The 16,142-nt window shown below is 67.3% G+C and overlaps 2 protein-coding genes across 2 annotated transcripts; one reads left to right on the top strand and one right to left on the bottom strand.

Annotated features, from left to right (window-relative positions):
• Window positions 1-39: 39 nt before the first annotated feature.
• Window positions 40-7,623, bottom strand: JAK3 (Janus kinase 3). Its single transcript, XM_074163773.1, has 23 exons — window positions 7,419-7,623; window positions 7,140-7,263; window positions 6,928-7,039; window positions 6,154-6,299; window positions 5,775-6,057; window positions 5,546-5,668; window positions 5,315-5,472; window positions 4,954-5,065; window positions 4,511-4,697; window positions 4,125-4,246; window positions 3,898-4,029; window positions 3,712-3,796; window positions 3,465-3,598; window positions 2,940-3,078; window positions 2,701-2,852; window positions 2,224-2,374; window positions 1,991-2,130; window positions 1,562-1,751; window positions 1,334-1,458; window positions 993-1,165; window positions 794-911; window positions 540-650; window positions 40-451 (listed from the first exon to the last, which is right to left on the bottom strand). The coding sequence occupies exons 1-23, from the start codon at window positions 7,621-7,623 to the stop codon at window positions 335-337; spliced, it is 3,339 nt and encodes a 1,112-aa protein (XP_074019874.1). The 3' UTR covers window positions 40-334.
• Window positions 7,624-8,694: 1,071 nt separating this feature from the next.
• On the top strand, window positions 8,695-15,707 carry SLC5A5 (solute carrier family 5 member 5). Its single transcript, XM_074164032.1, has 15 exons — window positions 8,695-8,753; window positions 10,251-10,659; window positions 10,768-10,833; window positions 11,156-11,207; window positions 11,337-11,404; window positions 11,487-11,641; window positions 11,773-11,913; window positions 12,679-12,808; window positions 12,973-13,061; window positions 13,180-13,292; window positions 14,182-14,252; window positions 14,493-14,579; window positions 14,700-14,905; window positions 15,284-15,387; window positions 15,478-15,707. The coding sequence occupies exons 1-15, from the start codon at window positions 8,695-8,697 to the stop codon at window positions 15,705-15,707; spliced, it is 1,980 nt and encodes a 659-aa protein (XP_074020133.1).
• Window positions 15,708-16,142: the final 435 nt, after the last annotated feature.

Genomic DNA, 16,142 nt, shown 5'->3' with positions numbered 1-16,142 from the left:
CCCCCCCCCCGTGCCTCCCCTCTTGCCTCACCCCTGCTGGCAAATTTACCAAACTTTATTAGAAACCTGCCAAATCCCGCCGTGGTGGGGGCCGTGACAGGCAGAAGGGGGGTAAAAGACAAGTGGCACCGTGTGGGGGGCATCTGCCTGCCATTGGGGGGGGGGGGAGCAGGGCTGTCTGGCATGGAGGGGGTGATGGGGTTCCCTCTGGTGGCCCTGAAGCTGTTAAAGCACGTTGAAGCATTGCCGTGGCCGTGTGTCCATCTCACCGGTGCCAGGGAGGAAGGTGGGCACCTGGGGTTCCTGCTGGAGGGGTTGGGGGGGGGGGGGGGGGCTATCCACGGGCTTTGCTCCGGCCGTCCCGCAGCCCCTCGATCTTGGGGGCCAGGTCCCCGAAAGTGGGTCGGGCAGCAGGGGTGAAAGCCCAGCAGCTCATCATCAGCGTGTAGACCTGGGGACACGGGACAGGGCCGTCAGGGGAGCAGGGTGGCCCCCAGGACCACCCCCACCCCCCTCAGGACCCCTCCCTGGGCTCTCACCTCCACGGGGCAGCCAGCGGGCGCCGGGAGACGCCGGTTGTCCTTCAGGAGCTCCAGCAAGTGGCAGATGATCTGCGTCGTCTTCTCGGTGCCCATCATGCGGAGGAACTCCTGTGGGCACGGGGATGGCCATCAGCACGGGGCCACCGCGGCCAGATTGGGGGGGGCTCATCCTGAAGCTAACGTGTCTGTGGTGGAGGCGGTGGGATCCCAGCCCCAGGGATTTGGGGCGGAGGGAAGTGTGCGTGTCTCACCTCTGAGGGGCTCCTGCTCTTGTTGCCGTAGGTGAAGAGCTCGTAGAGGAGGACCCCAAAGCTCCAGATATCGGATGCCCGGGAGAAGATGTTGTCTGCCAGGGACTCGGGCGCGTACCTGCCGGCGGGGGGGTGATAAGCACCGGATCCAGCGGGTCCACCAGCCCCATGTCACCCTCCCGCCTCGTCCCATTCTCACCAGAAGACAGGGCTCTGGCCGGGTTCCCGCACCACGTAATAGTCCTTGTCCTGCGGCAGCAGCTTGGCCAGCCCGAAATCCCCGATCTTGACGTGGGTCTCGCTCTCCACCAGGATGTTCCTGCTGGCCAGGTCCCGGTGCACGCAGCGCTGCGACCCCAGGTACTCCATGCCCTGTGCAGGATGCAACCGCTCGCTGGGGCCAGGACCCAGCAGCATCCCCGGGGTCCCCCCCGCTGGACCGAGACCCCCTGGGTGAGCCATGGCAAGGCTCCGTCCCTATATGTCCCCCCGGCTCCCAGAGAACGGGACCCCCTTTGCCACCACCCCCCGTGGTCCCACCTTGCAGATCTGCCAGGCATAGAGGAGCAGGGTCCTGTGGTCCAGGCGGGGCTGGTTCTTCTGCAGGTAGTCCCTCAGGCAGCCGTTGGGCAAGTACTCCATCACCAGCCGTAGCCCGCGCCGCCCTGAGCACAAATCCATCACCCACCGGCCGGGATGCGGGCAGAGCTGGGGCCGGGTGCTGGCAGCATCACCCCCTGCCCCTTCCCTGCCCCAGGCCGTGCTCACCTCGGCTGTAACACACGCCCCGGTACTGGACGATAAAATCGTGCTGGAGGGAGTGCAGGATCTGGATCTCCCTCTGGAAATCCTGTAGCTCCTTGGCCGAATCCTGCTGCAGCTTCTTCACCGCCACCAGCTCACCCGTGCTGTCCCCCAGCGGGTCGTAGCGGCACAGCTCCACGCTCCCAAAGTTGCCCTGGCCCGGGAAGGGGATGCGGGGTGATGCCCCAGAGATCCCCAAAATATTCCCAGAGCCTGGTCCCCCCAAGATCCTCCCCCACAAACCAAGCATTTATCAGTTTTACAGGGCAAAGCATCCCCCCACGAGCAGGGGATGTTTCGTGCCCCAAACTGGGGTAAAGGGGGGGGAGGGTGTTGCAAGAATCTCATGCGTAGGATGGGGACCCCCTCTGCCCCCACCCCGCCTCCCCTCACCTTGCCCAGCAGCGAGATGTACTTGAGGTGCCGCTCCTCAAAGTGCGCGGGGTCCCGGCACGTGGCGAGGGGCTCGTACCCCCAGAAGCTGTCCCGCAGCGTCACGTCGGTGGGTGACAGGTCCGAGAGCAGCTCGTAATCTGGGGAAGGCGGGTGGTGAGGGCACCGGGGCGGGGGGGAAGGGGGTGGCCGGAGACCATCCCCTCACCCCCCGCTGCCATCCCGGGGCTCACCGGAGGTGATGAGGCTGTTGAGGTCCCGGATGAGGGCACGGAAGCAGGGCCGGTGGCTGGGCTGGTAGTCCATGCACTGGGCAATGAGGGTGGCCAGCTCCGTCCACTTTGGCGCTGGGAGGTGGAGGCTGCTCTGGTAGAAATCCAGCTTCTGCGGGGGCAGGAGAAGGTGCTGGGCCTGGCTGTGGGGTGCCCGGCTCTGTGGCCCCCAACAAGGAGCCTCCATGCTCCTCACCAGCCCTGAGCATCACCCAAAGGCTGTGGGACATTGAGCTGGGGGGGGGGTTGGTTATTGCTGGTCCCTGCAGCGCTGGACCCAGCAGCCGCTGCCGCCGCACAGCAAGGCTGTGGATGCAGTGGGATGGGGCAGGAGGGTCGGGATGCAATGGGATGGGGCAGGATGGACAGGGCAGGAGGGTTAGGATGCAATGGGATGGGACAGGATGGTCGGGATGCAATGGGATGGGGCAGCCTCACCTTCTGGGGCTCCAGCAGGCTCACGGGCATGTTGCCACCACTGAAGATCTCCCAGAGGGTCGCCCCGAAGCTCCACTTGTCAGCCGGCAGTGCCAGGCTCTTGGGGTCACTGAGGCACTCGGGGGCCACCCAGGGGATGCGCTCCACCAGCACTGGGGAGAGGGGGACGGCCCCGCTCAGCACCCACTGGGGGGGGGCCCTGCCACCCCCCAACACCCTGGGCCAGCCCCAGCACTCACTTTCCTTGGCCAGGACAGAGATGCTGACTCCAGGGTCGTTGAGCTTGATGAAGGGGGGGCTGCCGCTGGCTGCGTCCCCTTCCCGGGTCAGCAGCACCTTCTTTGCAGAGACGTTGCCGTGGGTGATTTTCTTGTCCTCCTGGGGAGAGGAGAGGGAGCAGGACTGTCAGGGCAGCCCCATCCTGTGGGGCAGCTCCGTGTATGGGGCTGAGCCGGTGCTCTGGGGCTGTGGGACATAGAGCCATGGGGCAAGGATATGTGGGAGCCGTGGGGCAGGGATGTGTGGGAGACATGGGGATGCAGATGCATGGGGGCTGTGGGACATGGAGCCACGGGGCAAGGATGTACAGGCACTGGAGGATGCAGATGCACAAGAATCATGGCCCATGGATGCACTGGAGCTGCAGGACACGGATGCGGCGGGACGAGGACATGGGAGAGCTGTGGGATGCTGGCACACAGGAGCCATAGGAGACGTGGACAATGGGACACCCATGCCCGGTGCTGCGCCAGCCGCTGGCTCACCAGGTAGTTGAGGGCATATGCCAGCTGCTTGGCCACCTGCAGCTTCCAGCTCGTGGTCACCTTGCCCTCGCCTTGGTTCTTCTTCAGGTAGAGGTCCAGGGGCCCGTACCTGACGTACTCCTGCACCATGATACCTGGCGGGGGGGGGAGTGGGGAGGGAGGAAATGGCACAAACAGGTCCAACAGGTGCCCTCCCGGCAGTGTGGCCGTGCCACGGTGGTGCCCAGTGAGGGGGACGGGCACTCACTGTCCTTCCCGAGGCTGACGCCGTGCAGCAGGACCAGGTGCTTGTGGGAGAGCTGGCTCATGATGCTGGCTGCCTCCAGGAAGGACTAGGAGCGGGGAGAGGCTGGCTCAGGGTGGGGGAACCATGGGGGACACCTCCATCCCAACCCTGTGCCAGGTTGGTGGGGGGGGGCTGCTTCCACCTCACCTCAGAGCAGTTGCGGTGGCTGCCGTCCATGACCTTGAGCACCACCTCGGTCTGGTAGTACCCGTCCTCCTCCTGGTCCCTCTTGATGCCCTTGTAGATCTGGGTGAAGGAGCCCTGGCCCAGGCTCTCGCCCTGCCATGAGAGGGGGATGCTGGTGGTGGTGGGGGGTCCGGTCTCTGCCTGCACCCCCGGGGGCCCCCCGGTGCCTCGGCTCCCCTGCCCCGTACCCGCGTGAGGCTCTGGGGGTCGATCTTGTGGAACATCATCTGGTTGAGGCTGCGGCGGGGGGCGGCAGGGGAGCCGGGGGGCCGGGGGCAGCCGCTCCGCACGATCAGCAGGTTGGACTTATCTGGGGGGGGGGGGGGCAGAGGGGAGAGAAAACGACCGTAAGGGGGGGGCCGGAGCGTGCTGTGACCTCACGTAGCCCGATCTGTGATGTCACAGCCTGCTCCGTGATGTCACACAGCCCACTCTCCGATGACATAGCCTGCTCCGTGATGTCACAGCCCGCTCTGTGATGTCACACAGCCTGCTCTGTGACGTCACACCACCGCGGGTGTGCAGAGCCCTTGCCCTGTTGTCCGTGTCCCCCCTCCCCGTGCGGCGGCGTCACCTTTGGGCAGGGGGGGGCAGCAGGCAGCCAGGCGCATGCGGGCACCCTCCGCCTGCAGCCCCCGGCGCCCATAAGTGCCCAGCAGCTCCCGCAGGCTGCAGAACCGCCGGGACACCCCCGAGAGCCAGAAGTTCCCATCCTCATCCCGGCGGATCAGGCAGCGCTTGTAGTCCTGGCCGGAGCGGGTCTGCGGGGCGAGAGTCAGACTCAGCGGCACGGGGGCACCCCTGGAACCCCCCAAGACCCTCCTTCCCCGCAGGTCCCCACGGCAGCCCCGGTGCCATGCCCGTTCCAAAGGGCCGTCACCGGTGGCATGGTCCCTGCGAGCACCAGGTCTCAGCCCCTTGTTTCCCTCCCCGTTCCCGCTGACACCGGCGGCACCCAGGACGATGTGGTGCGGTGCTGGCACCCTGGTCCCCAGCCGGTGGCGGTGACGGTCTCACCTCGGCGCAGACGGTCAGCAGGTAGCTGTCGAAGTCCTGCGGGCTGCGGCGCAGCAGGTACAGCCCCGGCCGGCTCCCCGCCGACTTCAGCTTGTTCACCGCAAACTCAGAGCTGCGAAGGGGCAGGGCTGGATCCGGCACAGCGTGGTCCCCCCTCGGGGAGACCCCAGGGACCCCCTCCCCCTCCACTGCTCATCCCTCTGCCACGGTGTCCCCAAACCTGGAGAGCACTGGGGTGGCCCGGGCATCACCTGCCCACCGGGCAGGATGGGGACCCGCTCTTGTACCTCCCACCTGAGTGATTTCTCCCTCCAATGCCCGTGGGTTGGGGGTGGCGAGGGAGGGGGGTCCCAGCACCCACCTGATGGGCCCATGGCACTGGTTTTCCACATCCTCCAGGAGCCGGGGGGGGGCCACCTCCTTGCAGAAGTAGTGGTGGGCATCTGCCGTCAGGCGGTAGTAGCCATCGATGAGAGCCACGAAGGAGCGGGCTTCCTGCAGCGTGGGGAACTCCACCTCCTGCGGCCAGGCAGGGGGGTCAACCCTACATCGAACCCCCCCACACCCCACCAGGGGCTCCCCCGTGGCTCACCAGCACCCTGTTGTCCGTCTTGGTGAGGGTGACGATGCGGTTCTCCACGGGGCTGCCATCCCGGCTCGCCTGCTTGATGCTGATGTCGGCGATGTCGGGGAAGTCGCAGAAGTGCTGGCGACTCTACGGAAGGGGACACCATCGGGACTGGCCTCTGCATCACCCCCACCCACCAAAGGGACACCCCCACCCCACACACACACACCTCGATGCAGCCGCCTGCCCGCACCTCGGAGCCGACGCAGCTCCAGGAGACGCCGCTCTCTCCGGCCACATGGATGGTGATGTCGGTGCCGGAGCCCGGCGAGCGCACGTGGAAACTCTCCTCCGCCCAGCGCCGCTGCAGCCGCTCCAGGTCCAGCAGGTACTTGAGCTTGAGGTAACGTCCGTCCGTCTGGCAGCCCCCGATCTTCCGCAGGGATTTGCTGAAGTGGCGGCGGATGCGCTTGCGGGTGAGGAAACTGTGCTGCTGGATCTGGCACCGCAGCGGCTCGGGGATGCAGGATTTGTAGCTGCCGGGGATGGGGAGGCAGCGGGTCAGTGATGGGCTGTCCTGGGGGGCGCTGGAATGTCCCCATGGGGCCCCCCCCAGCTCCCGCCCAGCTCACCTGACGTGGCTGAAGACCTCGTCCGGGCTCTGCCGCTTCTCCTTGGCGATGCGCAGCATGTCCAGCACGGCCAGGCTCAGGCACTCCTCCTGCATGGGCAGGCTCAGCGCCACCGCCACGCGTCCCCCGATGAAATCGCTGCGGGACTGGGGAGGGTGCAAGGGCTGGGTCGGGGGGGAGGTCCACACGCCAGCCCCCCGCTCCCCACACTGGGTGCATCTCCCGCCCAGGGATGTTGCAGCCAGGAGACCCAATGCACCCCAAGACCCCTGGTCCATGGCAGGTATTGTCCCCCCAAGCTAATCAGAGCTTCTAGGGTGGCTCCTGCTGACCCCCCCCCCATCACGCTGGGCTGACTGTAGGGTTGCTTCCAGCCCCAGCCCCGTGCCCCAGTGTCCGTGTGAGTCACATCCTGCCCTGGGTGCTGGTTTCCTCCTGCTGCCTGGGGGACAGTGGAGCTGGCTCCATCCCTGAGCCATGCACCACCCAGGGGACACGGTGACCCCCATCTCAGCAAGCTGGGGTGCCCCATGCCTGGCATGGGATGCCCACAAACAGCTCCAGCCAAGCTGGGCAGCAGGACCCACATCCCACAGGCATTGTGGCCAGAGGCCAGTGGGTGCTGGAGGAGGAGGAGGAGGGTGGCACGGCCCAGGGTGGTGAAGGCTATTGCTGCACTGAGGTTAACACGTACCACACGCCCGAGAAACCACACAGGACCCCGCCTGCATCCCCAGATGCTGGGGACAGAGATGCCAGCCTGGCAGGGCTCACCTGGGCAAAAAGGTAATCGATGACAGGATAGTCCAGGACGGGGCTGGCCCGGTTGCTCAGCAGCTGGAAGCGGTGGGACTGTCCCAGCCCGCACCAGTTGGGGAAGAAGAACCTGATGGGGAGAGCGGAGGGGGCTCAGCGCTGGGTCCCCCATAGCGCACAACCCCTATCAGCCATCAGAGACTCCCCAGGGAGCCGGGTCGGGGCTGTACCTGATCCTGTACACCACGACCTGGCTGCAGGAGTCATCCACGGTGAAGACGTGGTTGGGGGGGAACCAGCAGCTGAGATCCTCGGTGGCCAGGGCGAAGAGCGGGTGGCAGACGGGCAGCACACCTGGGGATGGACAACGGTACAGTGACCGACACACACACACACACACACCCCCCCCCGTGACAAGGATGGGCACAGCCGGTACCCCGAGCCCATGGCTGGTACCCCAAGCCCACGGCCAGTGCCCTGAGCCCCCCAGTGCCGGGGGTGATGCTCACCGCAGGCTTTGGCAGCGCGGACGCAGAGCTCCTCGGCCGTGTACTCGCCGAAGGTGAAGGTGAGGAGGCCGGCGGCGGTGCCGGGGGGGCTGCGGGGGTTCGGTGCCCAGTGGTACAGGTACACCTGGAGGGTGCCGGTCTCGGTGGAGGAGAGGCTGCAGGAGCGCTCCCCGATCAGCGGGGTGTCCTCGCCCAGCGGGGCCATGGCAGGCGCTGCAAAGATGGGGAGGCTCAGCACCGGGGACCGTCCCCCCCGGTGTGAACCCCCCCATGTCAAGGACCTTGCCCCACACGTGCCTTTCTCCACCTATTTCCCTTGGCATCATCCCCTCCCCGGGGTAAAACCTCGCAGCCAAACCTGCAGCATCTCCGGGGCTGGGGTCAGCCCATCCTGGGAAGGAGGAAGGGGAAACTGAGGCACACAGCCCTTTCTCCAGGCTTGCGGATGCACCCACACCCCCTCCAGCCTGCCCCACGGCCACTCCTCCCCACCAGCTGGCCCAGGGCCGCGCACCCATGCCCCACATCGCTCCCAGGTGTAGGCCTGGAGGATTTGGCTCCATCCCTGTGCCCGGCTGGGCCGGCCGGACCCCGAGAAGCCCCCCTGTGCCAATGTGGTACCTGCTGCCGTGCCAGCGCCCGTGTGCTCCGGCCCCGGGGAGCGGGTCCCGGGCAGGGCTGTGCCAGCGGGTCAGGGTTCCTGGGGTGCGTAGGTGGCTGCTCGGAGCCTGTGAGCGAAGGAAGGAGTCAAAAAATCCCCTCGGTGACTTCCTTCCTGCTCGCAGCCTCCGCAGCGGGTGGCTTCCTGGCGAGGGAGGGGGCACAGGGTGGGGGAGCAGAGAGGAGCCACTCCAGGGTGCAGGGACCAGCTGGGGGGTAAAGGGGCAGGGAGTTCCGGGCACCCCACTTAGTGCTGGGCACCCCAATGGAGGAGGGTACCTCACTGGTCCTGCCGCCTCCTGGTGCTGTGGGTACCACGGGGATGGGGGATGCTCTGCCGGGGCACACCAGCCCCGTCCTGTCCCACCCCACCGTGTGGGGCGAGGGGTTGGGTGCCGCCGGTGCCGTCGTGCCATCGGGGCCGCCGTGCCTGGCCCCGGTGCCATGTGGCATCGCACGCACCCACCGACGGATGTGGCCGGGCCCAGCAGCCGTCGCTGGTTGTTTTTTCCCCTTTCTGCTGCTCCAGGCAGCTCGGCACAGAGGCAAAGAGGGGGGCAAGGCAGGGAAGAGGGGGGTCCTGTCCCCAGGGACGAGTGTTGGGGACAAGGCCACGATGGCTGGAGCCAGACCCCGGGGACCAGGGACCCTCCTCTGCCCCGGGGTGATGCCTTGGTGGGGATGGTGTCCCCGCGGCGGCTCGGTTCCCACGTCGGGGCTCGTCCCCGCTCCCAACCCCAGGGTGGTCCCCGGGCTTCAGGGTTCAAGAATTCCCCGTGGGACAAACCTGTCCAGGGGCCGGGCAGGTGAGACAAAGCCGCGTTTGTGCGGGGGAATGAGGAAGCCGGGCCAGCCCCGTGCCCGGCTGCCACGTATCCCCACGGCCAGAGCCGTCCCACCGTCCCCGGGGTCCCTTTGGGGTCCGGGGTGGGGTGGGGAGGGGAGGGGGGGGCCGTGCCACCGCTCGGGGTGGCCCCGGCTCCACCGGTTGCGGGGCGTGCGGGAGGGAAGGGGTTATGGATGCGGCCCCCGACGGCTCCGTCCTCCCCCCCGAGGGTCCCTCCCCGCCGCCCGCCCCGCGGGCTGGAGGAGCCCGAGGCACGGCCGCCCCCCTCGCCCCCGCCGCCGCCTCAACCGAGGACGTCGCAGCACCCCCGGGCTCCCCCAGGGACCCCCGGGACACCCCCTCAACCCCCTCCCCGGTGCGCTGCCCCGCTCTCCTCCTCCAGCACCGGGTCCCCGCCGGGCTGCGGGCGGTTGCCTGCGAACGAGCTGCTTTTTTCTGGGTAAAGGTTTAGTTTGGGTTTGTTTTGTCCCCTCGGCTGGAGATAAATTGGGCTCCGGCCGTGGCTTTGCCCCTCCCCGTTCGGGCTGGCCGGGGGGGCGGGAGGGGGGGGGTCGCTCCCTCACGGCCGTGTCCTTCGGGTGCCGCCGCTTCCCCGGAGCCGCGGAGCCGGTGCCCGGTGCGCTCCGGAGCAGCGGGACCGGGCGCTGCCGCTCTGCGCTCCCTGCGAGCTCGGGCCGGCAGGTATTTGGGGCAATTTTGCAATTTTTCTTGCTGAGCTCGGGCCGTCCCTTTTGTCCCGGGACGGGACGGGACAGGGACGGGACCGGGATGGACAGGGACAGGGATGGGGTAGGACGGGATGGGACAGGGACAGGGATGGGGTAGGGACGGGACAGGGATCGGACAGGGACAGGGACGGGGTGGGACGGGGTAGGACAGGATGGGACAGGGACAGGACAGGGATGGGACAAGACAGGGACGGGATGGGACAGGAGGGGGATGGGACAGGGATGGGACAGGGATAGGGATGGGGTAGAACGGGATGGGACAGGGACAGGGATGGGGTAGGATGGGATGGGACAGGGACAGGACATGGATGGGACAAGACAGGGACGGGATGGGACAGGGATGGGACAGGAGGGGGATGGGACAGGGATAGGGATGGGGTAGGGACAGGACAAGACAGGGACAGGACAGGGTGGGACAAGGAGGCAGCCACGCTCTCGGCTCCGTGCTCGCTTGAATGTCGGTTGATAATCGCCCAGAGTTTTCTCCCCCTCCAGTTTCACCACCCTCGGATGCGCCAGTGCCGCTGTGCCCTGGCCTAGCCACGCGTGCCACATCCCTGTGCCGTGTCCCTGTGCCACATCCCCATCCACCTGCAGGTACCTGGTGGGGGGCTCCCCCACTATAGCCGCCACGCTGGCTGCCCCAGGGAGCCTGGAGGTGTGGGTGCCGGAGCGGCTCACCTTCAGCCTCTGGGACTACGGGGTCTTTGGGCTGATGCTGCTCATCTCCACCGGCATCGGGCTCTTCCACGGCCTGGCCAAGGGTGGCCAGAAAACCTCAGAGGATTTTTTCACGGGGGGACGACGGATGTCGGCGCTGCCCGTGGGGCTCTCGCTCTCGGCCAGCTTCATGTCGGCCGTGCAGGTGCTGGGGGTGCCGGCGGAGGCTTACCGCTACGGAGCCAAATTCCTCTGGATGTGCGTGGGGCAGCTGCTCAACACGCTGCTCACCGCCCAGCTCTTCCTCCCCGTCTTCTACCGCCTGGGGCTCACCAGCACCTACGAGGTGGGCATGGAGTGGGGAGGGGGGGACATGTATCCTGCCCCGGAGCAGCCCCTGGGGTGCCCCGATGCCGGGATGGCCCTCATGTACTCCATTGTTCCTTGTCCCCAGTACCTGGAGCGGCGGTTCAGCAGGAGCGTCCGGCTGTGCGGGACCCTGCAGTACGTGGTGGCCACGGTGCGTGTCGGCGGTGCACGGGTGGGATGGGGACGGTGGGGAGGTGGCACCCGGCGGGGGCTTGGGTCTGGCCGTGCCGGTGCTGCCCTGAGCCCCCGGGAAGCGTCCTCAATCCCGTGCTCGTGTTTTCCGTGGCTCAAAGCAAATAGCGCCTGGCGGGAGCCCTGTTTGGAATGAAAACCCCAGTGTTTTCCCAGGGCCTGCACGCCATGCTTGGGCGGCACCGTCACGCTTCGTCCCTGTCCCCGATGCCCCTGTCACCAGCCCGGTGCCCGCGGTGCCGGTGGGACAGGGCGCTGACCCCCCCCTCTTTTTCCTGCAGATGCTGTACACGGGGATCGTCATCTACGCCCCTGCCCTCATCCTCAACCAAGGTGTGGTGGGGGCTGCTCCCTGTCACATCCCCGTCCCCACCTTGGGGACATCTCAGCCCTGTCGTTCCCCCATCCCGAGGCATCATGTGCACCCTGGGGCTGTGCTCAGCACCTTCCTGTCCCCTTCAGTGACCGGGCTGGACATCTGGGCATCCCTGCTCTCCACCGGAGTCATCTGCACCTTCTACACCACCATAGTGAGTGTGGGAGGGGGGCTCCTGGGGGTCTCTGGGGTCCCTGCTGTCCCCTGACACTCACCCACAGCTCCGTCTGGCGCAGGGCGGGATGAAGGCTGTCATCTGGACGGACGTCTTCCAGGTCGTTGTGATGCTCTCCGGCTTCATCGCCATCATCATCCGGGGGGTGCTGTTGGTGGGGGGTCCCGCCAGGGTGCTGGGCATCGCCACCAACGGCTCCAGGGTGAACTTCGGCGAGTGAGTTCCCCCCACCCCCGACCCCGCTGTGTCCTGTCCCCCCTCCCACTGCCTTGGGGTGCTGGGGGGTGGGGTGGTCAGTGCCAGCCCTGGCTCACCCCCCCGCCCTGGTCACCTCCCGGTGTGCCCAGCTTCAACCCGGACCCGCGGAGCCGGTACACGGTGTGGACCTTCCTGCTGGGTGGCACCTTGGTCTGGCTCTCCATGTACGGTGTCAACCAGGCCCAGGTCCAGCGCTACGTGGCCTGCAGGACCGAGCAGGAGGCCAGGATGTGAGTCCCCCGGGGCCACGAGGGTCTCCTGGAGCCCGCTCGGCGTGGGACGGTGCACGGGGGCGAGGGGCTGCGAGGGGGTGGCTGCACGGCAGCCTCTCCCCCTCGGGGAGCCCAGTGCCTGCACCCCTGTATGGACCATGCGCCCTTGCATGGACCCTGCACCCTTGCATGGACCTTGCACGGACCCTGCACAAACACTGCACGCTTGCACAGACCTTGCACGGACCCTCCACCCCTGCACAGCCCCTGCACAGACCTTGCACCCTTGCACAGACCCTGCATCCCTCCAGGGACCTTGCACGGACCCTCTGCAGACCCTGCATGGACCCTGCACCCTTGCACAAACCCTGCACCCCCTGCATGGACCTTGCACGGACAATGCAGCCCTGCGCAGACCCCGCACCATTGCATGGACCTTGCACCCTTGCGTGGACCCTGTGCAGACCCCTGCACCCTTGCGTGGACCCTGCATCCCTGCTTGGACCTTGCACAGACCCTTGCACGGACCCTGAGCCCTTGCACAGACCCCGAACCCTTGCACAGACCCTGCATGGACCCTGTGCTCTTGCACGGGCCCTTGCACGGACCCTACACTGACCCTGCATGGACCCTGCACCGTTGCACGGACCCTACACTGACCCTGCATGGACCCTGCACCGTTGCACGGACCCTGCACAGACTCCACACCCCTGCACGAACCTTGCACCCTTGCACGGCCCCCGCTCACCGGGGGTGCTCCCCCCCCCGCCCTGTTGCTCGCAGGGCGCTGCTGGTGAATCAAGTGGGGCTCTTCTGCATCGTCTCCAGCGCGGTGGCCTGTGGCCTTGTGATGTTTGCGCTCTACAAGGACTGCGATCCCCTCCTCGCCGGCTACATCTCGGCCCCGGACCAGGTACCGGCTCTGCCCTCTCGAGCGGCAAACTGAGGGCAGCGAGGTGGAAGGGCGAGAGGGTCGGAGGGGACGGACCCCTGGGTCCCCGTCTCAGCCCCGCTGCGGTGGCTGGGGTCCCCCGGGGTCCTGTCCTCGCCCCCCATGGCGCCGTCTCCCCCCCGCAGTACATGCCCTACCTGGTCCTTGACATCTTCGAGACGTCCCCGGGGGTGCCAGGGCTGTTCCTGGCCTGTGCCTACAGCGGGACCCTCAGGTGAGGACGTGGCACCCCTCGCCCCCAGGGGACCCTGCAGAAGGGGGCTTTGCCCCCCCTCCCCACCCCGCAGGCTGCCGGCGTCGGGGCTGAGCGCTGCCGCCTGCCCGCACCCCAGCACGGCCTCCACCAGCATCAACGCCATGGCGGCCGTCACCGTCGAGGACCTCGTCAAGCCCAGGCTGCCCACGCTGTCACCGCGGAGGCTGACCCTCATCTCCAAGGGGCTGTGTGAGTGGGCTGTGCCATCCCATGCCATGCCGTGCTATGCCATGCTATGCCATGCCTTGCCGTGCCATGCTCCCCCATCCTTTACTGCACTGTTTTGTGCCATGCCATGGTGCCCGGCGTGGTGCCATCCTGTCCCATGCCACGCTACCTCATCCTGTGCCACACCATGCCGTGCTGCACTGCGCCATGCTGTCCTGTGCCATGCTGTGCCATGCCATGCCATGCCATGCCGTGCCATGCTCCTCCATCCTGTACTGCATTGTTTTGTGCCATGCCATGGTGCCCACCATGGTGCCACGCTGTGCCATGCCATGCCATGCCATGCCATGCCGTGCTGCACTGCACCATGCTGTCCTGTGCCATGCCATGCCACATCACATTGCACCGAGCCGTGCTGTGCTGTGTCATGCCATGCAGTGCCATATACTGCATCATGCCATGCCATACCATGCTGTACCATGTCATGCTGTGCCGTGCCACGCTTCTCCATCCTGTCCTGCACTGTTTTGTGCCATGCCGTGGTGCCCACCGTCGTGCCATGCCATGCTGTCATCCTGTGCCGTGCCATGCCATGCCGTGCCATGCTCCTCCGTCTTGTCCTGCACTGTTTTGTGCCATGCCATGGTGCCCAGCGTGGTTCCATGCTGTGCCATGCCACGCTACCTCATCCTGTGCCATGCTGCACTTCACCGTGCCATGCCATTCCGCCTGGCACCATGCCATGCCGTGCCGTGCCATGCTCCTCCATCTTGTCCGGCACTGTTTTGTGTCATGTCATGGTGCCCAGCGTGGTGCCATCCTGTGCCATGCCATGCTGTGCCGTGCCATGCCGCACCGTGCCGTGCCGTGCCATGCCATGCCATGCCGACCCATCCCCGTCTCCCCGCAGCGCTCATCTACGGCACCTCCTGCATCACGGTGGCAGCGCTGGCCTCGCTGCTGGGGGGGGGCGTCCTGCAGGTGAGCCCTGGGGAGGGGCTGAGCTCACCCCGCTGCCCCCGTACCCCCCTCCCCCCCCCATTTTGCCCACCTTTGCCCGGCCGAGCGTGGCCCGGCCACACGCCGCTGGCTGCCCGAGAGCCCTTGAGCCGGCTGGGGCCGGGGGGGTCTGGGGTAAAGCCAAGAGCCTTCCTCCTCCTCCTCCTCCTCCACCGAGCCCCCACAGCCCCCCCCAAGCTCTCTGTGTCCCCCCCACCCCAGGGCTCCTTCACCGTGATGGGGGTGATCAGCGGCCCGCTGCTGGGGGCCTTTGTCCTGGGCATGTTCCTGCCGATGTGCAGCACGGCCGTGAGTCCTTGGGGGGGGTGGGGGGGTGGTGGTGTCTGGGGGGGGGGGGGTCCCAGGGGTTCGGGGGTCCCGCCGCAGCCCGCTCCCTGGGGCTGTGCGGACCCCTCTCCTCTGCCGCAGGGCGTGCTGGGGGGCCTGGGCGCCGGCTTCGCCCTCTCCTTCTGGGTGGCCGTGGGGGGCACCCTGTACCCCCCCAGCGCCGCCACCATGGGGGTGCTGCCCGCCGCCGGGGACCTCTGCCCGCTCTACAACCGCACCGCCGGCGCCAACCACACCGTCCTGCTGGGACCCCTGCCCCCCCGCCAGCAGCCCCCCGACCCGCCACGGTGAGGGGGGGGTACGGCTTGGGCTGGGGAGGGGGGTGATGGCAGCTTGGGGAGGGGGGGGGAAGCTGGAGGTGGAGGTGGCTTGGTGTGATGTCACGCGGCTCTCGTTGTTCACTGTGATGTCACACCATTGTCCTTGTTCCTTATGACATCACACCGCTTTCCCTCTTTCTTGTGACGTCACACCACTTTCCCTGTTCCTTGTGATGTCACACCACTTTCCCTGTTCCTTATGACATCACACCACTGTCCTTGTTCCTTGTGACGTCACACCAATTTTCCTGTTCACTGTGACATCACACCGCTTTCCCTGTTCCTTGTGACATCACACCACTTTCCCTGTTCACTGTGATGTCACACCCCCCCCCTCCCCGGCAGGCCGGCCATCGTGGGGGACTTCTACGCCATCTCCTACCTGTACTACGGGGCGCTGGGGACCCTCACCACGGTGGTGGTGGGGGTCCTGCTCAGCTCCCTGCCAGGTGAGGCCGGGGTTCCGGTGGGGATATATCCCGGGTTGTCCCCCCCGCCCCCCGCTGCACCCCTTCCCCATGGCACCCCCTTTCTGGCAGGGCTGACCAAGCGGACGTGGCCCCCCCCGGGCGTGCTGTGGTGGGACATCGCGAAGCAGACGTCCTCGGTGTCCCCCCCGGGCACCAAGACCCTCGGGGAAGAGCCCCCGGGCAAAAGCGATGCCCCCCCGGCGCTGCCGGCGAGGTCGGACGGGGACGGTGGCCTCCCCCGGGCCCCCCCCGAGCCCGGCACCGCCACCGACCTGCTGCTGCAGGAGACCCACGTGTAGGGGACATGGGGGGGACGGGATGTGGCCGCGGTGGGACTGCGGGGTGGGGGGGTGCCACCCCCGTCCTGGGGTCCCCAATAAAGGAGGAGCTGCCCCCAGGAGGAGCCTGTCCTTTGGGGGGGGGGGGGGAACATGGTGCAGGGAGGGGGGCAGTGTGGGGTACGGGGGTGTTAAATCAGGGGGGACACGACATGTGGATGGGGGGGGTGCCCCAAGGGCCTGCCCGTGGGGGCGGGGCCTGCCCCGATAAGCCCCGCCCACCCACGGGACAATGGACCCCACCCTTCTAAGCTCCACCCCCACCCAGGGGACAATGGGCCCCGCCCTAATAAACCCTCCGGGGTGACAATGGGCCCCGCCCCGTTAAGCTCCGCCCCACCCCCCATAACAATGGACCACACCCTGCCAAGCCCCGCCCACCCAGGTGCAACTGGC

Source organism: Numenius arquata, chromosome 25 (assembly GCF_964106895.1).
Source record: "Numenius arquata chromosome 25, bNumArq3.hap1.1, whole genome shotgun sequence".
Taxonomy (NCBI): Eukaryota; Metazoa; Chordata; class Aves; order Charadriiformes; family Scolopacidae; genus Numenius; species Numenius arquata.
This window is presented reverse-complemented; position numbering and strand designations above follow the sequence as displayed.